This window comes from Haliotis rufescens, unplaced genomic scaffold (genome assembly GCF_023055435.1).
Source record: "Haliotis rufescens isolate VD_foot unplaced genomic scaffold, xgHalRufe1.0.p SCAF_1, whole genome shotgun sequence".
In the NCBI taxonomy this organism is placed as follows: Eukaryota; Metazoa; Mollusca; class Gastropoda; order Lepetellida; family Haliotidae; genus Haliotis; species Haliotis rufescens.
Genome location: NW_025963779.1, coordinates 72,083,299 through 72,110,225, shown reverse-complemented (window position 1 = coordinate 72,110,225; position 26,927 = coordinate 72,083,299). Strand labels below are relative to the sequence as shown.

The following is a 26,927-nucleotide window of genomic DNA, read 5'->3' as shown; positions in this document are numbered from 1 at the left end:
TCTTTGATTTCGTTGAAGACAATGTTAAGAAAAATAGAAATGAGAAGAGTGCATTCATCGATTTCTGTCATGTTTCAGTGTCGGTCGATGCTCCTGACTGATAGAATATGTCATAATAAGTCTGCGGGAGAATAATACCAAGAGGAAGTACATCATTAGCGAAAATACAAATCTGCCAACACAGCTGTGAGGCTGTGTAAGTGTTGCAATATACTGATACGCGTGTGTGTTCCTCTCTAGGTTCCGTGTACTCAAGCACGAATGCTCTACCACTTTCAGAAACCAACTAATGTCTCAAAGTTGATCAATTTGCCTAAGAGATGGCTCTTGTAGCTTGCGGCAACACTTCAGTTGAAATGAAGGCATTAATAAAGAGGCGGTTCGCCCACTTCACAAGAAAATATTAATTTTAATAACCAATGATGAAGACGAGATTCCTCCAGCCCAAAGGCAAAGTCAAAGGTCAGCCATGATGTTATGACATGGTGATGGGTATGAAAACATGTCCAAAATACATTTATGATTGGCCAATATTTGACTCAGACTGGAAACCGACAAACATAACCTGATTTGGAGCCTAGGGTGGTAAGCGAAGTTCTTGGTCGTCAATGTCTACATGCTCAGTGAAGGGCCAAACCCTAAAAAATGAAGAACGTTGTCAAAATACCGCGTCATTTAACTAAATGCCCATTTAAGCGTTGTTTAGTTAAATGGGTTACCTTGTTGACTGGGTGTCATTGTGTCTCCTTGGCATGGATCAATGTACTGATGTCCCTATTTCTCAGTGTTTTAAGTCTTCCACTGATATATCGAACTTATTCGTGAGTCGAATCGGGATCCCTGGAGTAGTCTAGTGGTTAAAGCGTTCGCTCGTCACGCCGAAGACCCGGGTTCAAATCCCACATGGTGACACTTACGCCGGTTCACAAAAGAATAGTAAATGGGCAGAAAAAATAGACAAGCCAGGCACAACAATGAAACGTCTTCGTAAAGAAAACGAAAACACAAAGTCATCGATATTCCCCGACCTTTTAGGTACGTTGAAAATACCACACAAAACTATACAGCAGGACATTGTGAAGATTGGCGAGGTAAATACATAGTATTTATTCCAAATACACGGATTTTACCATCCTAAAACACACGAGCATGATAACCTCTTCATCATACAATGTCATTCTTAATTCTCTTACAAACGATACCTAAACATGGCAAGTTAGCTTGCAATGTGCACATTGATATATTATGTCCCAATGATTAGACAGTCGGACACTGACAAGAGCCAATGCTTGCTTTTTAGACACTGATTTTCGGTATTAACGGCCATCAAACAGTCAAGTGTTTCCGGTCAGAGTCAGTTAGTGCGTTGACCTTACCGTTTCATTCGTTGTTTTTTCCTGCCGAGAAACCCACCCACCAAATCTCAAGCACACACACGCACACACACGCACACACACCAAGCACACATACACTCACACGCATATATACATGGTTATTCTTAAAGCTTGTGGCTACAATTGACATTACGACTGAAAAGACTACACCAAATGCTTCCCGCTATTCTTGAAATGCTTTCTATAGTTTCCAATGGCGTGAATAATTACATATTACTTTTCAGTTGACAGAATTGTTTTCGCTTGCACAGTTACATATGGTTTATGAGTTGAGTCTAACATGTTAATGCCTTAGAAATGCAGGGCAGACAAAACATGGCTAAAAGGATCTTAAACAGTACAGTAAATAGAACATGAAAAACAGTGGATAGGACAGAATAACACTGATTAGAAGAGAAGAACAGGGAATAGACGAACAATGAATAAAACAGAAGAACAGTAACCAGAACAGCAAACAGGAGAATAGTGAACAGAAGAACAATGAATGGAACAGAAGGACAATGAAGAGAACAGCGACAGGAGAATAGTGAACAGAAGAATAATGAATAGAAAAGAAGAACAGTGAATAGAAAAGAAGAACAGTGAATAGAACAGCAAAAGGAGAATAGTGAACAGAAGAACAATGAATAGAAAAGAAGAACAGTGTATAGAACAGAGAACAGGAGAATAATGAACAGAAGAACAATGAATAGAACAGAAGAACAGTGAATAGAATAGCGAACAGGAGAATAGTGAACAGAAGAACAATGAAAAGAAAAGAAGAACAGCGAACAGAAGAATAGTGAACAGAAGAACAATGAATAGAACAGAAGAACAGTGTATAGAACAGAGAACAGAAGAATAATGAACAGAAGAAAAATAAATAGAATAGAAGAACAGTAAATAGAATAGCGAACAGGAGAATAGTGAACAGAAGAACAATAAAAGAAAAGAAAAGAAAACGGAACAGAACAGCAAAAGAAGAATAGTGATCAGAAGAACGATATATAGAACAGAAGAACAGTGACCAGAACAGAAGAACCATGAATAGGACAGAAGAACAGTGAATAGAACAGAAGAACGGTGAATAGAACAGAAGAACAGTGACAAGAACAGAAGAACAATTGATAGAACAGAAGAACAGTGAATAGAACAGAAGAACAATTGATAGAACAGAAGAACAGTGAATAGAACAGAAGAGCAATTGATAGAACAGAAGAACAATGAATAGAACAGAAGAACAATTGGTAGAACAGAAGAACAGTGAATAGAACAGAAGAGCAATTGATAGAACAGAAGAACAGTGAATAGAACAGAAGAACAGGGAGACTGTATAGAACAGAAGAACAGTGAGACTGTATAGAACAGAAGAACAGTGAGACTGTATAGAACAGAAGAACAGTGAGACTGTTCGAGGTAGAACTGGGGAGAATATGAAAAACCTTGCATTGGTGCCGTGCTGTGCTATCCTGCACGGGTAATCTTGGCGGCGTGAGAGGCGGATTTCGTGAACATTACTACCACTGACTTTACAATTTAAGAGACAATCGAGGACTGAAGAAGCTGTTTTAGTAATTCAGTGAGACAATTCGGTCAATGAGTTCAATCAATTTCTTGTATTGTGTGTCAGTTTGGCATTGTGTGCGTAAATACAACAGAATACAGAACATTGAATTAGTGGTACCAAGTTTCTATATTTTGGTGATTAAATATTAAAGTACAGATAATGTACGCCGGATAATATTTTAAGCTCAAGCATTTGGCATTACGAAGTACTTAAGAATACTTTATGATTGGTGACCTAAAGTCGGTTGCATGCTCTCGGCACTGTCTTTTGAAACAAATACTGTTTTGTTTTAAAAATAAAAGCGACAAAACCATTTCCATATTCATAAGAAATAGCTGTCAAAAGCAACAACGTTTTTCGCTGGACATACTGGACATCGTGAGAAATGTGTTGTGAAAAAAGTAATTTGTCCCACCTGATACATGGGGGATAGGTCGGCATTGAATGTTGATTCCTGGTATTTACGTCAGAGGAGTCCTTTTAAAACATTTGTAACCAACAAAGTCATAATAACAGTCCCATAAGTGTACGTCTTAGTATGATCATGTAGGTGTGTCGCGTTAAATGTTTATCATTTAGTAAACACAGTATACCTGCTCATATCTTATCGTGACTGCGGTTTATCGTTTTAGTCCTAGTAGGGATGTGGCATAGACGCTGTGGTATTAACACCGTAGCATTGACGTTGTGGTGATAACACCGTAGCAATGACGTTGTGGTGATAACACCGTAGCAATGACGCTGTAGTGATAACACCGTAGCAATGACACTGTAGTGATAACACCGTAGCAATAACGGTGTAGTGATAGCACCGTAGCAATGACACTGTAGTGATAACACCGTAGCAATGACGGTGTAGTGATAAAACCGTAGCAACGACGGTGTAGTGATAACAACGTAGCAATGACGGTGTAGGGATAAAACCGTAGCTATGACATTAAAGTGATAACACCGTAGCAGTGACACTATAGTCATACCGCCATAGCAGTGACGTTGTAGTGATAACACCGTAATGGCAACGTTGTAGTGATAACACCGTAGCAATGACGTTGTCGTGATAACAGCGTAGCAATGACACTGTAGTGATAACACCGTAGCAGTGACACTATAGTCATACCGCCATAGCAGTGACACTGTAGTGATAACACCGTAATGGCAACGTTGTAGTGATAACACTTTAGTAATGACGTTGTAGTGATAACACCGTAGCAATGACACTGTAGTGATAACACCGTAGCAGTGACACTATAGTCATACCGCCATAGCAGTGACGTTGTAGTGATAACACCGTAATGGCAACGTTGTAGTGATAACACCGTAGCAATGACGTTGTCGTGATAACAGCGTAGCAATGACACTGTAGTGATAACACCGTAGCAGTGACACTATAGTCATACCGCCATAGCAGTGACACTGTAGTGATAACACCGTAATGGCAACGTTGTAGTGATAACACTTTAGTAATGACGTTGTAGTGATAACACCGTAGCAATGACACTGTAGTGATAACACCGTAATGGCAACGTTGTAGTGATAACACTTTAGTAATGACGTTGTAGTGATAACACCGTAGCAATGACACTGTAGTGATAACACCGTAATGGCAACGTTGTAGTGATAACACTTTAGTAATGACGTTGTAGTGATAACACCGTAGCAATGACGTTGTAGTGATATCACCGTAATGGCAACGTTGTAGTGACAACACCGTAGCAATAACACTGTAATGATAACACCGTAACAGTGGCACTATAGTCATACCGCCATAGCAGTGACGTTGAAGTGATAACACCGTAACGGCAACGTTGTAGTGATAACACCGTAGCAATGACTCTGCAGTGATAACTCCGTAGCAATGACTCTGCAGTGATAACTCCGTAGCAATGACTCTGCAGTGATAACTCCGTAGCAATGACTCTGCAGTGATAACTCCGTAGCAATGACGTGTTCGTCATACCGCCATAGCAATAACGTTGTAGTGATAACACCTTAACAGAGACGCAGGGAACTATATACAAAAACGTGAAGCAGATCTCGTTTCCCGACATGACATAGACATGCACTTATGTCCGTAACACAAGCTCCACTCCAGCAGTCCACAGTCGACTGATATTTATATTTTTGAATACTTGTCACTTTTATTCTTTGTCACGACGTTTCAGAGCTACTTCTTGCCTTCGCGTTCTTCCAACTCCAAAATGAATGTCAGAGACTCCATCTATATTTTTATCATAACAAGCTCGTAAATCAATGTTCGGATGTAAGCCAAGGTGAAGGCTATACGAAGCCAATGATTATTCTATTGGAAAAGCTAATTGTCTGTTACAACATATCGATATGTATTCATATACATGTAGCTTACGACAAATACTGGATGGGCGCATTTAGAACAACAGCACTAGAAGAGAAAATGCCAGAGTTTCCTTCTACTACTACTACTACTACTACTAATAATAATAATAATAATAGCGCTGTTGCTACTACTACTTCTACTATCACTACTACAGCTGCTACTACTACTACTTCTACTACCTCTACAGTAGTCCAAGCATTCTTTTAAATTTTAAGGAAAGATATTTCAAAATATAACAACTGTCGGGATTTTAGTTCCTGAACAGATTTTGTCTCATATGATTCATGCTAAAACGTGTGTTTTACTTGATACTTTATGCAAATTTTATAACCTTGTATTATTTAATGAGGTGAGTGTTTAACAAGATATGTGTATGACTGTCTAGCTAGAGAGTATCATGTACCGTGACACAGATCACACGTTTTCCACCATGGGCGTGACACTGGCTGATGGTCCATGTTGTGGTTTTAGAAGTTAAGGAAGATATGAAAATATTTCAGGATGCAGTGATTTATCGTATAATATGTAGTTTTTTCGGCAGGAAAAAAACAACGAATGAAAACTGTATCCGTTGGGGTCATTTACGGGTAAATATGAAACAGATCGGGTAGGTCTTTTTTTATTGAGTCAGAATGCACCATCGGGGGTAATTATTGGGATAATTGTTATCATTATCAAAATAACAATCTGATATCAATTAGCAGTATCTAAGAGATGTAGCTGAGGCCTTTTACTAGTGTTGGGAACATTGGAGCTATAAACTGCAAAGGAATTAAGCTAAGACGGAAGGAGTAGGTCCATCAGTTCCTATACCTGTGCTTGTAAACCACTGCGGCTTCCAATAGGTTCGAAATTTCACTTCATTTCATATTGTCGTTGCGTGGGACATATGCCTGATTTTCTTAACGTTAGAACAATGTTATGACTAGGTAGACTCTAGTCTCATAGGCTAGACGAGTCTTTTTCCCACATGGTAGTTACGCCACTCTCTTAATAACAAGTTTCATTTGGAACCCGTATGTTGCCTGTTACCCGTATGTTCACTGTACGACTAAATTTGTGACGTAATACATTTAATGCGCAGATTCAAGTAAACATGTTCATGTACCGTTTGTGATAGATGTGAATACCCCCTTTTGATGATAGAGCTTTAGAATGACATATGATAAAGAGATATTCACGTGCGTTTTTGGTAAATTGTAAATATCTTATATTAGGAATACACCGTGTATGTAGCTCGCAAATGTTTATTATTTGTACAGGACAATTACCATCCCAAAACACATTCGCGAGCTAGCCTCCATATATAGAAATATCAGGCAATGTGGGTGATAATACCAGTGAGGCAGGTCTCTGTGTATTGAACTACAGGTCACATGGGTGTTCGCAAACGTACGGCATATATGTGTGTATTGAATTATAGGTCACATGGGTGTTCGCAAACATACGGCATATATGTGTGTATTGAAATACGGGTCACATGGGTGTTCGCAAACGTACGTCATAAGTATGTTTTGAAATACAGGTCACATGGGTGTTCGCAAACGTAAGTCATAAGTAGGTCTTGAAATACAGGTCACATGGGCGTTCACAAACGTACGTCATAAGTATGTATTGAAATATAGGTCACATGGGTGTTCGCAAACGTACGTCATATGTGTGTGTATTGAAATACAGGTCACATGGGTGTTGGCAAACGTACGTCATAAATATGTATTGAAATACAGGTCACATGGATGTTCGCAAACGTACGTCATATGTGTGTGTATTGAAATACAGGTCACATGGGTGTTCGCAAACGTAAGTCATAAGTATGTATTGAAATACAGGTCACATGGGTGTTCGCAAACGTACGTCATATGTGTGTGTATTGAAATACAGGTCACATGGGTGTTCGCAAACGTACGTCATAAATATGTATTGAAATACAGGTCACATGGATGTTCGCAAACAAACGTCATATATGTGTGTATTGAAATACAGGTCACATGGGTGTTCGCAAACGTAAGTCATAAGTATGTATTGAAATACAGGTCACATGGATGTTCGCAAACGTAAGTCATAAGTATGTATTGAAATACAGGTCACATGGGTGTTCGCAAACAAACGTCATATGTGTGTGTATTGAAATACAGGTCACATGGGTGTTCGCAAACGTAAGTCATAAGTATGTATTGAAATACAGGTCACATGGGTGTTCGCAAACGTACGTCATATGTGTGTGTATTGAAATACAGGTCACATGGGTGTTCGCAAACGTACGTCATATGTGTGTGTATTGAAATACAGGTCACATGGGTGTTCGCAAACATACGTCATATATGTGTGTATTGAAATACAGGTCACATGGGTGTTCGCAAACATACGTCATATATGTGTGTATTGAAATGCAGGTCACATGGGTTTTCGCAAACGTACGTCATATGTGTGTGTATTGAAATACAGGTCACATGGGTGTTCGCAAACATACGTCATATATGTGTGTATTGAAATACAGGTCACATGGTTGTTCGCAAACACATGTCACATGGGTGTACTGGAATATAAGACATATGCGTGAAAGAGATTTACATGTACGTCATAGGGGTGTGTGGGATCTACATGTCGGTCTAATGGTTGACCAGCGTCTAAGCCCAGCATCACATCGGTTTGCTCATATCCCGAATTGACATTGATATTATCACTGCCGTGCACAAGTAATTTCTTAACGAGGAAATATGTGCCTGTTTTCCATTCCTTTTCCTTTTTTGGGGAACACATTATTTCACTTCGAGATTTCTCCCAAATTCACTTGACACGCTATGAAGTTCCCTTCTAATTAGGATGCTATGAGTAGTCGTAGTTGCTGCCGAGGATGATGGAAGAAAACACCGTTCCTTGTGACAGCACCTACCAACAGGTATATGTCATAATATCTCACAACAGGCAGTGGCTGAGCTCTGACACGAACTAACATCCGATCAATAACACTGTGATAAGTTTTACAATGAAAAGTCGTTACCTACCTGCCATTACCATCTTCGATCTGACGCTTTTGTATGTGTTGTCATAGTTGGAATGACGTCATCATCATTATAATCCTTATTTAGGAAGGTTCCTTTATGAATGATTTATAGATTTCCATGGTAACATATGGATAAATGTATATACGATAAGCATGCATGTTACCTTGTCCAAGGGACTTTGGATTCAGATAAGATCCGACTCCAACATAGCTGTCTATATTATATCCGCCTGCAATATATCTGCCTCTATTATATCCGCCTTCAATATATCTGTCTACATTATATCTGACTTCAATACATCTGTCTTTATTAAATGCGTCTTCAATATATCTGTCTTTATAATATCTGACTTCAATATATCTGCCTCCATTATATCTGACTTCAATACATCTGTCTTTATTAAATCCGTCTTCAATATATCTGTCTTTATTATATCTGACTTCAATATATCTGCCTCCATTATATCTGACTTCAGTATATGTCTTTATTATATCTGACTTCAATATATCTGTCTTTAATATATCTGACTTCAATATATCTGCCTCTATTATATCTGATTTCAGTATATGTCTTTATTATATCTGACTTCAATGTATCTGTCTTTATTATATCTGACTTCAATATATCTGTCTTTATTATATCTGACTTCAATATATCTGTCTTTATTATATCTGACTTCAATATATCTGCCTCTATTATATCTGACTTCAGTATATGTCTTCATTATATCTGACTTCAATGTATCTGTCTTCATTATATTTGACTTCAATTTCTGACTTCTGTCTTTAATCAATCTGACGTAATCATATCTGACTTCAATATATCTATCTTCAATATATCTGACTTCAATATATCTGAGTTCAATATAACTATCTTCATTATATCCGACTTCAATACATCCGACTTCATTATATCCGACTTCAATATATCCGACTTTATTATATTCTGGCGACATTATATCACTACTCTGTTGCTGCTCGAGGTATTATTTAAACCTAACCGACCCGATTGACACATCTAAAATCTACACATCTACGCATTGTGACACCAAATATCAAGGCAGCGAGTATGAGTACACATGTTCGCTGCGTGTCTATTTAGTTAAACTAATTTGATAAAGAGGGCAAGGAATGGAAGTACGTGAAAGACATTCTCAAACACTCCCAATGAATGCCCATCTCTTCATTAAACGTCATTGAACAATACGAACATTACCGAAAACTACCGAAGATGTATTGACTATTGACGAGCAATAGTAGTACAAGATTACACGGAAATTGAGTTCGTTCCACCGGAATAAGAAGCCACGGTATTATCTCAATTTCCATATGAAAGGAGGCCTGACGCACTTCCGACCGGCAGTAATACGCGTAAATGATTTGTCTGCTGCCACCAAGGACATTACCAGTTGAAGCCTTGCCCAAAGATATTCGAAATTAGAAACATCACTACCGAGTGGCCCGTGTCACTTTGAAACAAAGATGATTGCTATGTTTTATTTAAAGAGAGTTATTATTCTGAAAATAAAATTACTTGGCTGATAAGGATGTCTGTATCGATGTCGGCTAGTATTCCCTAACAAGTCATTCGATACTTCAATGAAAGGGACAAATCTAGAATCTAAGGCTTCTTGACAGATGAAACAAGCGACCGTATCTCATTGGATTAATGTGATGCAGGTCTCAGACGTTTACTACTTCGGTAAAACCCACGAGCACGGGTATGGTGCTGACAAACCTAGAAACAATCGGAGCGAACCCACAATCATAGGTTTCTGGCGTACCCAAGGGACGCAACTCTGCAAAGGTAATCGCAGCGCCTGAGACGATTGGGCCACCGTGCCTCCTTATGTCAGTGAAGTCAGAGTGTTGCTGTATAACGGGGTACTTACTACTATCGTTAAAGGAGAGCAATTGACAAAAAGTATAAACTCTCAACTTACCAAGAACACAATATATGCTAACCCACTTTAACAGAATAATAGATTCCTGAAAATAAATAAATTATTACTTAACCAGCCGTAACTTTGCACGAAAGAGACGGGAATGGGTTTTCATGCATTGTTTATGTAAATACTCTGAACTACACTGTAGATATGCGTTAAAACAGTTCAGAAGCACTATATGTCGTAAAGTTTAATTGTGTAAGATATCTTATACAACACAATTCTCACAATTCTTGAAACATTACAGTAACATTAAAGTCCATTACGTTAATGGCCTTCCGTTCCTCTCTATTGCCTGGTGTTCTAGGGGGAAAGGTTCACTCGCTCACCCTACCATCTGTAGCACCACAGCATGGGTGTCTTCGAGCGTCTGTCGACCACACAGCAACGGTCATCCCAGGCGGAACCAAGGAGTGGGAGGGGAGGGGAGGGGCGTTCATTACAATTGATCGCACCATCAGTCGTGGCTAATAGGAAGAGTAGGCAACTTTTAAAACAGAGAATAAGATTATAGTTTCCCAGCCTAAGGCGACCTGAATGGATTTAAACGTCTTCTTTTACTGATGGGTGGGTCTACAAAAAGTGCGTGCGTGCGTGCGTGCTTGCGTGCGTGCGTGCGTGTGTGTGTGTGATGCTTGACTTCCTCATACATAGCATCTGTGTGAAAGGAGATTCAGGCAAGAAGAACGCAGAAATTGTTCTCCCCTCCTTGCTGATCTGTTCTTGATCTGTTTCTCCTTGCTTCCTCTGAAGTACTGCTTGAAATGACAAAGTGAAATCACGGAAAGTTGGCCAAAAGATTACCCAAGCTTCAGGTATATATTGATGATCTGATAACGAACAATATGGTCAAATAGCAAATGCCCTTCCTCAGATATACCCACCTGAACTAGAAATAAAATACCAGTGAAACCAAAGCATCTGTTTCATAGTTGGATCTGAGCTGGGTTCCTCGACCCAGTACCTAGTACCGCACCTAAGGCCGGTTGGAGTGGCTGAATGGTAAAACGTGTGATCGTGACTCCGAAGATTCCCCACATGGGTAAAACTTGCAATGTCAGGTATTTGTGTCATTCGTCTTGATAATACTACACCTCGCGAGCAAGTGAGTGAGTGAGTTTGGTATGACAGCATTGGGTTGACCAGTAGTCCAGTTACATCACAGCGTTAATACTACTCATAATGAATAGTGAATATTACTAAACGTTTCGAGAAACCCCAGTGTTCGTTCGTAACGCTGAAGACCCGGGTTCGATTCCCGACACGGATACAATGTATGAAGCCAATTTTTGGTGTTCCCCGTCGTGATATTCCTGGAATATTGCTATAAGTTGCGTAAAACAATACTCACTCACTCACCCAGTATCTGAAACACAACCAAGTATAAAAAGATGTCACGATCACTAAGAGAGAGGGAGAGATGGGGAGGAGAGAGAGAGAGAGAGAGAGAGTGTGTGTGTGTGTGGGGGGGGGGGGGGGGGGAGAGAGAGAGAGAGAGATTCTGTTTGCTGAGTAGTGCACGTGCTATATTACCCACATCAGTGGAACTTGGGTTTGAAGTGAAACACAACAAGCATGCCAGCCTACAAAGATAGGGATATAAAAGGAACGATGTACTGTTCCCTTACACCCAAACCCGTTGGACAGTGACAGATAACATGCTGAGATTAATGGTCCTGAAAGAACAGTCCACTGGAAGGATACATGAAGAAGCAACGTATGACCACGTTGCAAGGAGTTTTGCTGTAGCTTCATCGTCGACGTCGTTGGTGAGGTGGCGGCCTTGGCCGTTGCCACAAGTAGCCATGTACCATAACAATACCCTTGGAAGTCGTGGAGCTTTTGTCCCCCAAAGCATTTTAAAAATATGGAAAGTCTTTTGAAATACAGAATCAGGACACATACTTACATCATCACAAAATAGAAACAGGTGACACCAGACCCATTAGACTCCCTTTTGATAGGCAAAACGCACCCATTAGAAAAGAATGTTTCAGACAGGTGCAAGAAATGTTTGAAGCCAATATCATTCAGCCCAGTTCTTCTGAAAGGCCCTCTACCATTGTCATGGTTAAAAAACGTGACAGCTCTTGCCGCTTTGCCGTAGATTATAGACGCCTTAATGCAGTTACGAAACCTATATTTTTCGCTCTACCAGCTAGTGGCTTTTGGCAACTACCACTCCATCCAGATGCAAAACATAAGTCGGCCTTCATTACATATTTGGATGAAATCGCCTCCCTTTTGGCCTAAAAAATGCTCCTTTGGCATTACTGCAAACCATTTACGAGGCAATAAAGAAATTAATTAGCGTCACATAGTAATAAATGTAGATCACATAATCTTTTCTAATACGATTTTGGAACATTTGAGTCACCTCAAGGCAGTTGTAGCAAACCCTTCTGGCATCACCTCCCCTCTATACAACCAACAGGCATTCGAAAAGCCCCAACCTTTGCTATTTCCCGACCAAAACAAACCCTTCATCCTGATGCATTTCAAACTACAATAGGGTACATTTTAGGCCAACTTGATTCTCTTGGCGTAACTTCGAATGATGTTGTTAATTCATGTCTTTTGACCATACACATTTCTTCCTGTTCTGTCTTTAGCAACAAACAGTGTTGATCGGTAACGTTTCTTTTGCTTGTCAGTTTCCAAGTAAGGGTATATGATGCTTAACAGTCATTTCCCATCACAGTCAACAACTGTATTGGCATCATGAAATGGAAGATTTGAAATTATTATTAATAAATAAGGGTTACAGGCGTAATGTCTCTCTGTCAAAGATGATGGAATATTCTGTATTGAGGAGGAGTTTTTTATTCACACAAAATTATGAGCTGTGTTGTTTTTTCTCCAAAAACACGCCCCCAACCCAAAGAAATCAATTTGTTCGCCCCTTACAAAACGAAGCTTTGGTGGCAAATGGCTCCAAGCTTTGGTGTACAAGGCTAATTGATCGCGTTGATCCAGGGCAGTACTAACAATGTGTCAAACTTGTAAATTCCTGAAAATTTAACATTTAGTTCTTGGACTAAGTAGGATCATTTAGTGTGCCAGAATTTGCTGGAGGCATTTTCATGAATTATTTCCTGGTCCAGACATTTCATCAAGCCGTCTAGGGCGGCCACACGTCGCCAGGCCAGGCACTGACGAAGCTTGTTGAGTGCCGCTGCAATTACCGCGAATGGCAAATCTAGACCATCTCTCACAATATTGTCAGTGTATTCCTGGATCCTTTTACAGTCATCGTCAGATATGAAAAAGTCGGATATGTATAAGTATGTATATGCGTTCATATAGTTGAATATATCAGCATTCCTTCATATATGTCGGTAAATTTGAATGAAGGTATATGTATGTGCATGTTCGTAAGCCTTCCTACAGTACAGACACTCAACCCTAAAACCTGCCTACAGACACACAACCGTAAAGGCTGCCTACAGTACAGTCACCTGCCCCCCAAGGTTGCCTACAGTACAGTCACACAACCTCAAGGTTGCCTACTCTACAGACACACAACCCTAAAGGCTACCTACAGTACAGTCACACAACCCTAAAGGCCGCCTTCAGTACATACACACAAGCCTAAGGCTGCCTGCAGTACAGACACACAACCCTTAAGGCTGCCTACAGTACAGACACACAACCCTTAAGGCTGCCGACAGTACAGTCACACAACCCTAAAGGCTGCCGACATAACAGAAACACAACCTTAAGGCTGCCGACAGTACAGACACACAACCCTAAAGGCTGCCTACAGTACAGTCACACAACCCTAAAGGCTGCCGACAGTAGTCACACAACCCTAAGGCTGCCTACAGTACAGTCACACAACCCTAAAGGCTGCCTACAGTACAGTCACACAACCCTAAAGGCTGCCGACAGTAGTCACACAACCCTAAAGGCTGCCGACAGTACAGACACACAACACTTAAGCACAGGGTACAGACACACAACCCTAAAGGCTGCCTACAGTACAGTCACACAACCCTAAAGGCTGCCGACAGTAGTCACACAACCCTAAAGGCTGCCTACAGTACAGTCACACAACCCTAAAGGCTGCCTACAGTACAGTCACACAACCCTAAAGGCTGCCGACAGTAGTCACACAACCCTAAGGCTGCCGACAGTACAGTCACACAACCCTAAAGGCTGCCTACAGTAGTCACACAACCCTAAGGCTGCCTACAGTACAGTCACACAACCCTAAAGGCTGCCTACAGTACAGTCACACAACCCTAAAGGCTGCCGACAGTAGTCACACAACCCTAAGGCTGCCGACAGTACAGACACACAACACTTAAGCACAGGGTACAGACACACAACCCTAAAGGCTGCCTACAGTACAGTCACACAACCCTAAAGGCTGCCTACAGTAGTCACACAACCCTAAGGCTGTCGACAGTACAGACACACAACACTTAAGCACAGGGTACAGACACACAACCCTTAAGGCTGCCGACAGTACAGACACACAACCCTAAGGCTGCCTACAGTACAGACACACAACCCTAAGGCTGCCTACAGTAGTCACACAACCCTAAAGGCTGCCTACAGTACAGTCACACAACCCTTAAGGCTGCCTACAGTACAGACACACAACCCTAAAGGCTGCCTACAGTACAGTCACACAACCCTAAAGGCTACCTACAGTACAGTCACACAACCCTAAAGGCTGCCGACAGTAGTCACACAACCCTAAGGCTGCCTACAGTACAGTCACACAACCCTAAAGGCTGCCGACAGTAGTCACACAACCCTAAGGCTGCCTACAGTACAGTCACACAACCCTAAAGGCTGCCTACAGTACAGTCACACAACCCTAAAGGCTGCCGACAGTAGTCACACAACCCTAAAGGCTGCCGACAGTACAGACACACAACACTTAAGCACAGGGTACAGACACACAACCCTAAAGGCTGCCTACAGTACAGTCACACAACCCTAAAGGCTGCCGACAGTAGTCACACAACCCTAAGGCTGCCGACAGTACAGACACACAACACTTAAGCACAGGGTACAGACACACAACCCTAAAGGCTGCCTACAGTACAGTCACACAACCCTAAAGGCTGCCGACAGTAGTCACACAACCCTAAAGGCTGCCGACAGTACAGACACACAACACTTAAGCACAGGGTACAGACACACAACCCTAAAGGCTGCCTACAGTACAGTCACACAACCCTAAAGGCTGCCGACAGTACAGACACACAAGCCTAAGGCTGCCGACAGTACAGACACACAACCCTAAAGGCTGCCGACAGTACAGACACACAACCTTGAAGGCTGCCGACAGTACAGACACACAACCTTAATGGCTGCCGACAGTACAGACACACAACCCTAAGGCTGCCGACAGTACAGACACACAGCCCTAAAGGCTGCCAACAGTACAGACACACAACCCTAAAGGCTGCCTACAGTACAGACACACAACCTTAAAGGCTGCCGACAGTACAGACACACAACCCTAAGGCTGCCTACAGTACAGTCACACAACCCTAACGCTGCCTACAGTACAGACACACAACCCTAAGGCTGCCTACAGTACAGACACACAACCCTAACGCTGCCTACAGTACAGACACACAACCCTAAAGGCTGCCGACAGTACAGACACACAACCCTAAGGCTGCCGACAGTACAGTCACACAACCCTAACGCTGCCTACAGTACAGACACACAACCCTAAGGCTGCCTACAGTACAGTCACACAATTTCTTTCCCTGTGCTCGGTGGTCAAGAAAGCTGAGACAGATTCCAGAGGGGAGTTGGGATAAAATGACTCATTTGCAGACGGAAATGTGAAAAAAAAGTATTTTTCTGAGAGACGCGACCCCCCTCCCTGGTAATGTGCCTCTCATTAACCCATTCTCGAGATGTAATGTCTGTACGAAGTATTGCTGTAGATAATCCGTTCATCACACTGAATTATGTCGTCTGAACTGCTGTCTTCTGGGTTTTGCTCATCGCAGATCACCTGCACATTGAGAGTAGGACAAGGTGTTGGACAACACCTTTCAGGCTCCAGAATTGCACATATTTCCTTCTGATCAAAGGAAAGAATACATCCATTTATGGTTCAACAAGCTAAAATGAAATTTCATGGGGTGAATTAACAAAAAACTATCAAACATATCTGCCATTAAAATTGTCATTTTCACAAAAAAGCAAATGATGAAAGTCTGATCAGAACGCTTCTGGACGCTTATGACATCATCATTGTGTGTGACCTCGGGCGTCCCGACACTCATGTACACGACGACTCATCGATGACGTAAGCCTCCCGATGACGCCATTGGGTATACAGTCCCACTCCTCCAATAACGCACGTTCCCGCTGCTGTTGTCGGCAGGCAAGTACGTTGTCTTATATGTCGCCATAAATGGTCCCAGAGATGGGTAAGAGGTCCTAGAGATCGGAAATAATCCCAGCGCTATGACTGTCGTAGGTCGGGTTGTGTGTCTGTACTGTAGGTAGCCTTTAGGGTTGTGTGACTATACTGTAGGCAGCCTTAAGGGTTGTGTGTCTGTACTGTAGGTAGCCTTTAGGGTTGTGTGACTATACTGTAGGCAGCCTTTAGGGTTGTGTGACTGTACTGTAGGTAGCCTTTAGGGTTGTGTGACTGTACTGTAGGCAGCCTTTAGGGTTGTGTGACTGTACTGTAGGTAGCCTTTAGGGTTGTTTGACTGTACTGTAGGTAGCCTTTAGGGTTGTGTGATTGTACTGAAGGCTGCCTTAGGGTTGTGTGACTTACTCTAGGCAGCCGTTAGGGTTGTGTGACTATACTGTAGGCAGCCTTTAGGGTTGTGTGAGTGTGCTGTAGGCAGCCTTTAAGGTTGTGTCACTACTGTAGGCAGCCTTTAGGGTTGTGTGACTGTACTGTAGGTAGCCTTTATGGTCCTGTGACATTTTAGGCAGCCTTAGAAACTGCCACACAACCCAAAGTACTGTCTACAAAACTGCCACACAATCCTACCTGTACGCCTTACTCACAATCACTGACACCCCAGAAATCGCTTGGCTTGGTATGTATATTGATATCAATATCAGGAATGTGGTGAATGTTCTCACATATACAGTACTCAATAAAAATCTCCTCATAAATAAGCCATTCAAACTCGCATTCTTTGGAGGGACATACATTTTACATGTTGACATTCCAAGGAGCATTTTGCCGTGTAACATAAGAAAGAAGGGCTAAAAAACTGTACATGGGTACCGCATATTATGTACAGTACAGAGAGTGTTCAAGTAGAAAGTGTGTATATCATATGTTAAGTGTACATAAGCATATACATGTACGTACATATGCAAATATGAACATTGTATATAGCAAGTATTACATGCGTAAATACGTGCGATGTACCACATATGCCGACATGTGTAAATACAGATCCATGTGCATGTAAACATACCCCATATTGTAAATATACAAACATGAGTATAAACAGCCCTTGTGGTAAATATACCCACATGAGAATATAGCCCCTGTGGTAAATATACCCACATGAGAACAGCCCCTGTGGCAAATATACCTACATGAGGAAACACATCCCCTGTGGCAAATATACCTACATGAGGAAACACATCCCCTGTGGCAAATATACCTACATGAGGAAACACATCCCCTGGGGTAAATATACCTACATTAGTAAACACAGCCCCTGTGGTAAATATACCCACATGAGAACAGCCCCTGTGGCAAATATACCTACATGAGGAAACACAGCCCCCGTGGCAAATATACCTACATTAGTAAACACATCCCCTGGGGGGAATATACCAACATGAGTATAAACAGCCCTTGTGGCAAATATACCTGCATGAGTAAACACAGCCCCTGTGGTAAATATACCTACATGAGAACACAGCCCCTGTGGCAAAAATACCTACATTAGTAAACACATCCCCTGTGGTAAATGTACCAACATGAGTATAAACAGCCCTTGTAGTAAATATACCCACATGAAAACATAGCCCTTGTGGTACATATACCTACATTAGTAAACACAGTCCTTGTGGCAAATAAACCTGCATGAGTAAACACAGACCCTGTGGCAAATATACCTACATGAGGAAACACATCCCCTGTGGCAAATATACCTACATGAGGAAACACATCCCCTGGGGTAAATATACCTACATTAGTTAACACATCCCCTGGGGTAAATATACCTACATGAGAAACACATCCCCTGGGGTAAATATACCTACATTAGTAAACACAGCCCCTGTGGTAAATATACCCACATGAGAACAGCCCCTGTGGCAAATATACCTACATAAGGAAACACAGCCCCCGTGGCAAATATACCTACATTAGTAAACACATCCCCTGGGGGGAATATACCAACATGAGTATAAACAGCCCTTGTGGCAAATATACCTGCATGAGTAAACACAGCCCCTGTGGTAAATATACCTACATGAGAACACAGCCCCTGTGGCAAAAATACCTACATTAGTAAACACATCCCCTGTGGTAAATGTACCAACATGAGTATAAACAGCCCTTGTAGTAAATATACCCACATGAAAACATAGCCCTTGTGGTACATATACCTACATTAGTAAACACAGTCCTTGTGGTAAATAAACCTGCATGAGTAAACACAGACCCTGTGGAAAATATACCTACATGAGTAAACACAGCCCCTGTGGCAAATATACCTACATTAGTAAACACATCCCCTGTGGTAAATATACCAACATGAGTATAAACAGTCCTTGTAGTAAATATACCTACATGAAAACATAGCCCTTGTGGTTCATATACCTGCATGAGTAAACACAGCCCTGTGGCAAATATACCTACATTAGTAAACACAGTCCTTGTGGCAAATAAACCTGCATGAGTAAACACAGCCCCTGTGGCAAATATACCTACATGAGTAAACACAACCCCTGTGGCAAATATACCTGCATGAGTAAACACAGTCCCTGTGGCAAATATACCTACATTAGTAAACACAGTCCGTGTGGCAAATAAACCTGCATGAGTAAACACAGACCCTGTGGCAAATATACCTACATGAGTAAGCACAGCCCCTGTGGCAAATATACCTACATGAGTAAACACAACCCCTGTGGCAAATATACCTGCATGAGGAAACACAGCCCCTGTGGCAAATATACCTACATGAGTAAACACAACCCCTGTGGCAAATATACCTACATTAGTAAACACAGCCCCTGTGGCAAATATGCCTACACGAGTAAACACAGCCCCTGTGGTAAATATACCTACATGAGTAAACACAGCCCCTGTGGTAAACGTGCCTACATGAGTAAACACAGTCCCTGTGGCAAATATACCAACATTAGTAAACACAGCCCCTGTAGCAAATAAACCTGCATGAGTAAACACAGCCCTCGTGGCAAATATACCTACACGAGTAAACAGCCCTGTGGCATATATACCTACATTAGTAAACACAGCCCCTGTGGCAAATATACCTACATTAGTAAACACAGCCCCTTTGGTAAATATACCTGCACGAGTAAACACAGCCCCTGTGGCAAATATACCCACATGAGAACACAGCCCTTATGGTAAATATGCCCGCATGAGTATAAACAGCCCTTGTGGCCAATTTACCTACGTGAGTAAACACAGCCCCTGTGGCAAATATACCCTCATAAGTATAGACGGGCTCTTGTGCAAAGATACCTAATCATGTAAATATAAACATATAAACGTTTTCGTACACGCACGTGTATTATCAATATGTTGGGTTTTTTGGGGGGCTACATACACAGCTGATTCCTATCTAACAACTACGTAAGCAACTTGCACGGAATCAACGCAGACAGACTGTGCACGTGTTAGTTGAGCAACGTGAATGAAAACACAACGTAACTCCCTGGCTGGTGATACCAAGTAATATTCTTTGAGACGTGGAAATGAAATACATGGAACTACGGGTCAAGCTGCTGATGCTGATGTCGCCAGAGGACGACTAAAGTCTCTGCGCACCACCCTCATCACTTCGTTAACACACACTTGATAAAAAACGAGTAACGAGATTACAGTTAAAGTAACGTCCTGCTGAAGGGTATAATCAAGAAAGGTGCCATGCATTAGAGACACAGAAGTGGTAAGTCATGTCTGTTCTTGTCCATCTCCAGCTGGAGGCTATAGACGCTGATAAGGAAGATGGACGTCGGAATTAAAGCTTGTTCGAACTGACAAGTGAGATGCAACCACGTTGATTGTGACATGCCCCACTCGCCTAAGTACTACCAGCCATTCATTTGAGAGCCAATTGGGGAGGAAACAAATATTTGGCTTATTATCCCATGTTTATCATTTTTCCCAATTTCGTAGATCGGAGCTCATGATGTCAATTGTCAATCACTTGATTGTCTGGTCCAAACTCGCCGTCATACAGCTGAAATATTGCTGAGTGCGATGTTAAACACCAAACAAACAAATAAACAAACTCATGTTCAAGGTTGATTAGAGCTTCGTTCAGTATTTACGCCTATATTATGCATGCATATGATCTAAATAATATGCTTACGTGTGTGCGAGCGTGTGTGTGTGTGTGTTTGTGAGAAATATGCGGGAAATACCCACCTGTTCAGAAAATGGACTTGTCCGACATTGCTGAGGTCGGAATAAATTGAGGGAGTCATCATTATTAAAATACGGGTAAATATTGTGAAAGCTTGTACATTTTATCATCATCCTTATAGAGGCAGTACATAATGTTGATATCTCATATAAGAAATAAACGACTCGCCCCTCATGGTTTATTCTCCCTGCAGTGTTTTATTGTACGACAAACAACTCCCACTCGTCGTTTATTTCTTAAGTAAAGCGTCATAGAACGGGCCTTTTCAGATGAGATCATAATATTCGTATTCGTGGACACATTCGTTTTTTCCTCGTTGCGATCACCTATTACATAATAATGTAACATTATAGAGCAGGATTTTTAACTAAGTTCGTTTTATCTGTGTTCATCCATTTAACCGTATGTAGGTATCGTATGTAGATCCCATCTGTATAGGCGATTATGTGACGTTCGTGCTAATTAAGATAAAAAGTAGATTTCGATAAGTTAAATCGATTAATACCCGCGTTTGTCATATCAATATTGGTTATATATTCACTATAAAGAATCGCTCATTATGACTCCAGCATAACAATGCTGTATCACAACAGATGAAAATTACAGCTTCGGCACCTTCCAAACGCAATGACTGGTGGCGCAATGTGTTCGGCCTAGAAAGTACGTAATTAACTAAAGGTCCAGTGTTTTGTATGCGAGTTGGCTCTTGTCTAGTTAAGAGAACGGACCTGGCGTTATTTTGAAAATGCTGCCTGAGATATAGGGTGTATACTATATCCCCCAGTGGTCAGAATGAGCTCGGATCTGAGCAGAGATTGTGGAGTTTCAAGTTACAAAATGACAATCCATTAACAGGCTCAGTGCTGGTCCTTATGCAAAGGGGCCTTGGGGTGGTGGATCTTTATGACAGATAACGGAGATCCTATTCCCAAGCAAAAACCACTGTGTAACACAGTATGTAGGTTTGTTTCAGGAAAATAGATTCTTTATTACAGTATAAAGGCCAAAGGCCCATAATACATGCTTGATTTTATTAACATGTACTGCGCTTACGCTAATATAAAGGCAGATGTACAATCATATGCAAGAAAGTGTGGTACATGTTTCAAATGTTGCCAACAGTTGTTTAACATTGAGACATTATGTTTCATTGAACTATAAATATCACTCATCATTTAAGAGTGCAGTTCCGTGTTTATAAACTTTATGTAAATACTGACAAGTATCATGAATAACATAATTATCTGATGACCTAATACTTTTGCAAGTAAGTGTGGTACATGTTGTTTAACATTATAAATAGTGTGTTTGAATGAACTATAAATATCCCACATCCTTTAAAAGTGCAGTTCTGTGTTTATAAACTTTATGTAAATACTGACAAGTATCATGAATAACATAATTATCTGGTGACCTAATACTTTTGCAAGAAAATGTGGTACATGTTTCAAATATTGCCAACAGTTGTTTTACATTATAAATAGTATGTTTGAATAAACTATACATATCACACATCCTTTAAGAGTGCAGTTCTGTTTATATTAACTTTATGTTAATACTGACAAATATCATGAATAACATTATAGTTATCTGATGACCTAATAATTTTGCAAGAAAGTGTGGTACATGTTTCAAATATTACCAACAGTTGTTTAACATTATCAATAGTATGTTTGAGTGAACTATAAATATCACACATCCTTTAAGAGTGCAGCTCTGTGTTTATAAACGTTATGTAAATACTGACAGGTATCATGAATAACATAATTATGTGATGACAGAATACTTATGCAAGAAAGTGTGGTACATGTTTCAAATGTTGACAACAGTTGTTTAACATTGAACATTATGTTTAAATGAACTATAAATATCACTCATCCTTTAAGAATGCAATTCTGTGTTTATAAACCGTATGTAAATACTGACAAGTATCATGAATAACATTATAATTATCTGATGACATAATACTTATAAACGCCTGTAATGAGGCTGATCAAAAGTGCTTAACAATGTACATACTTCTTAAGGTATCATACTGTTTACACACAAGTAATACATGATGTTCATCTTCAATAGATGAAATACCTTCCTTGAGACAAAAAGGGCACAATCGCATTAAGTATTCAATATTATTATAACGTCCCGTTTCTATTGCAAGTCCATAATTACCACATCTAAATCTTGACATGGCTCTCCTGATAGATAAAGGTAGATTATAGGATAGATACAATTCAACATTGAGTAATGACTTAAACTACCTATAATAATATGAACTACCTAGTTCTGCAACCCATGTTTGAATGTTGAAATAAATGTATCAATATGACCCACATCCTGTGCAACCCAAACAAATCCAAATCCAAATTGAAACAGAATATGTTTTATATGTGTGACCCAATTTACTCTGCACTCTCATCCTGTGATAACATCATGCTATAACATTGAAATGGTAATCTATTGTCATTTAAATTAATAAGTTTAGTCCAATATTTAACTGCTCTTGTCATATAAATATACTGGAGAGGAATTCTTCCACATTCCCCTAGAACCATATTATTTGTAGTACTTTTACCAACTTTAAGTATCCATTTACATAACTTTATCTGTACACTTTCAACTCTCCTACAGTAATTCACACCCCATATCTCTGCACCATAACAAAGAATGGGTACAACTGTAGCATCAAATATTTTAAACAAATCTTTACATGATAAATTACCAAATTTCCTGGAATATGTATAAATAGCCAATAAAGCCTTTTGTGCTTGGGCGGTAAGTGAAAGATGTGCCTTACTCCAAACAAGTTTGGGCGTTAAAACCAGACCCAGATATCTATATTACGATGCAACATCAATCTGTTTTTCCATAAAATACCACTTCTCATATGCACGCAAAGGGCCTCCATTACGAAAAACCATTATCTTTGTTTTATTCAAATTAACTTTCATACCCGTTGCATCACAAAAGTGTTGCAAGGCATATATCTTTTTTTGTAACTGTAAACACGAAACTGCCATAGATGACACATCGTCAGCAAACATCAAAACAAACATCTCTTTAAAGGAAGGTGAAACATAGACACCCCTGCCACCAGTTTCTTGCATGAAGTACATTTACTTGTTTATAAAAATAATAAAAAACTGCGGGCTTAAGGTACATCCCTGCCTCGCACCAATGTTACACCTAAAATAATTTGATAAACCACCAGAGAGTCTTACACAAGCACTTAAATTTGAATATATTGAAACTATTATAAATATAATGACAGTATATTGCTATCCTCCGGAAAATGAGGGCTGAAAGCCTGAAGTGATGCAGGTCTCAGACGTTTACCACTTTGGTGAAACCCACAAGCACGGGTATGGTGCTGACAAACCTATAAACATAATCATGACGGACCTAGCTTCAAACCATAGGTTTCTCGCGTGCCCAAAGAACGCACCTCTCTGCACAGTGAATTGCGGTGCCGTAGACGACTGGCCAGTCGTTCCCCTGTCGATCGTGAGGAATTAAACCGCGAAAGGAGACACCGGACAACAGCAACAAATAATATAACACATGAAATGTATCTGGGAACACTTCGTCCAAGTTTACCATTTTAATTTAATTATTAGTTAAACAATGAAACTATGCCTCTATTTATACAAATCCATAGTTTCAGTATCAAGGTTTTTAAAATAATAAAGCATTGTACTTTGCGACAAACAAAAAAAGTGACAACAATTAAAGTAAAATAGTCTGTCTTCAGAATGTTTTCATGGAGGTTCGGGAGAGAGGACATTTCTGAAAACAGTGTTACAATCCTGAAATATTCCACAGAATCTTCGAGGAGACACTTTTCGGAGAGCAATGTACCGGCGGGCAGTTGTAGAATCGAAAAATACATGTTGAATACATATTGGCGAGCAGCCTAGCGTCCTGTCTCATTGACGGCGTCACGTCGATTGTCAGCATGAGTGATTTGCTGGAGTGACACGACTGGAAACTAGCCTTCAACTGGTCCGTTCATTTTGAATTATAATTGTTTCCTGCCTATAATACCATGCTATTGTCATTAGCCTATTGGTCCTGCTGAAAGAAAGCGTTCTCCACTAGACTACACCCACACAATACTTAAATAGCTAACGGTAGTTTAATAGTAAGTTACACTGCGCATCGCCACAGACACATCAGATGCATGCATACAGCTTGTCAATATCTGCATGGGTGTATACAAGTTATAACACACTTGACTAAACAACCAAACAAACTCTCCCTGGATTTTGTATCGAGATTAGATATTTTTTTGCAGCTAAAGCCACAAAGCCAGATACATGATTTCATTTAAAGCTATGAAATTTTAATTTTCATGAAAATATTAATTTTATTTTAAGAAAATCTCCTTGCGACAATGGGATTTATGTAGCAGGCAATTTCGTTTTCTTGTATACAGTCTGAGCTATATTTATTTAATTCAAGAATTTTCAGAAAATCCAATATTCGGTCCCTAAGTAGCATGACACGTTTTTGAGACATGTTATCTTCTTTTAACCCTGCACTTGGTGGGATATGAAGTTATGGAGAACTTACCTTCCCACGCTGACGAGGCTTCAGTAGCGGTGGCGGTAGATGTCATGGCTCGTATATCCACAGACTGTTGCAGCACACACAAATGACGAATCTTGTTCTGTGCGCGGATTGTACGTTAAACAGATGCAGGTCTGTACAAACTCTCTCGTACCATAAAGTCTACGCACAGAATGGCAAAGGCCAACATTGCCATTCCCATGTAGACATAATGCTATATTACGTATATCAATCCATAGATCAAAACGTCCTTTCTCGAAGCCAAAGTTCCAAGACAAACGCCGGCAATGCTTCTATATTGTGAATCATTGTGCATCCAGTCAGGAGGACTCCGAGAGATGGTGTGTTATTGTCCGTACTTCTGTGTGCGGATACATGACGACTGTTCCAAAACCCAACAAATCTCTACTAATTCTATCTCCGTGAAGGTACGGACGCTAAGAACCCAGCGCCACAGGACCACAGAGAGCATCAGTCGAGATGCCACATCGATCCTTCCTCGCCAATAAGCCACCTTAACACGAGTGGAGGAAATAATTTCTGACAAGACTTAGAACATTAGCGCACGTGATGACAACACAGGCAGCGGCTGGGCCAAGTGTTCTATTGCCTCCCTCCATATCTTCCCCCAGACCTGGCGACATGTCCTGAATCCATCTCATTCGCACTCCAACTTCTCGACACTGCTGTGCTAATGGTCCTGTAACAACTCAGAACGGCGCTCGATCAACACACCTGTTCATCTGAGAGCACAGACGAGGCTATTTTGGACGATCGAAGACAAATTAGCAGCCATTTACTCCCGTGGACTGTCCGATTCCAACAGTTCATCCAATTTGTCGGCAGAGGTGGAGAATTTTACAGAACGAACTTGCATGGCATTTTACATCTAGGAGTCTCAGGCTTTTACCTATATATAGAAAGATCCGATCAGAAATCGGCCAAATGCGTATTGCGTGAGGAGCTGCTTCGTCCAATTGAAGCGTATATGCGAATATGACTTAAGACATAAACGTCTTTAAGGACGCTGCCGTTTAGAACTTAGAGATCATTGATATTGGTTGTGTTTCAGTGATACATTATCAATTGACTTTAATGGAAGGTGCAAAAAATCGAATAAATGCATGAATGGATTAGGAAAGGATCTGAAGCGGATGTAAAAGGTTATGTCTAAGGTGAACCTGTAATAGTCTAGCCACATGCCCTCCGTGATGTGTTGGGTTGATAAAATAATACTTTTTTCACTTGGGGGTTTGTTTTGCCTTGTCAGATATAGATACACATATACATACAATCATAAGATAATGGTAGCTATATATTGTTCCTTGATAGGAAAACTGGTGTGCTCTGAAACGTCTTGGCAATGATGTTCGTATGCGACATGCTATCTCAGTGTCAGCTTGTATTTAATATGGAACATCGATCAAGGTCAAAGGGTGGAACATCGATAAAGGTCGAGGGGTAGAACATCGATCTAGGTAGGGCCTGGGGTAGAACATCGATCTAGGTAGGGCCTGAGGTAGAACATC

General features: G+C 40.6%; 1 protein-coding gene across 1 annotated transcript in view; it reads right to left on the bottom strand.

Moving 5' to 3' along the window:
- Window positions 1–26,277, bottom strand: part of LOC124139720 (solute carrier family 35 member F4-like) — a 72,154-nt gene extending 45,877 nt beyond the window's left edge. Inside the window, exon 1 of the mRNA XM_046507007.2 lies at window positions 25,402–26,277. Coding sequence (XP_046362963.1) covers window positions 25,402–25,447 — 46 coding nt within the window. The 5' untranslated portion in view covers window positions 25,448–26,277. The remainder of the gene's footprint in view (window positions 1–25,401) is intronic.
- Between the last annotated feature and the right edge of the window lie 650 nt (window positions 26,278–26,927).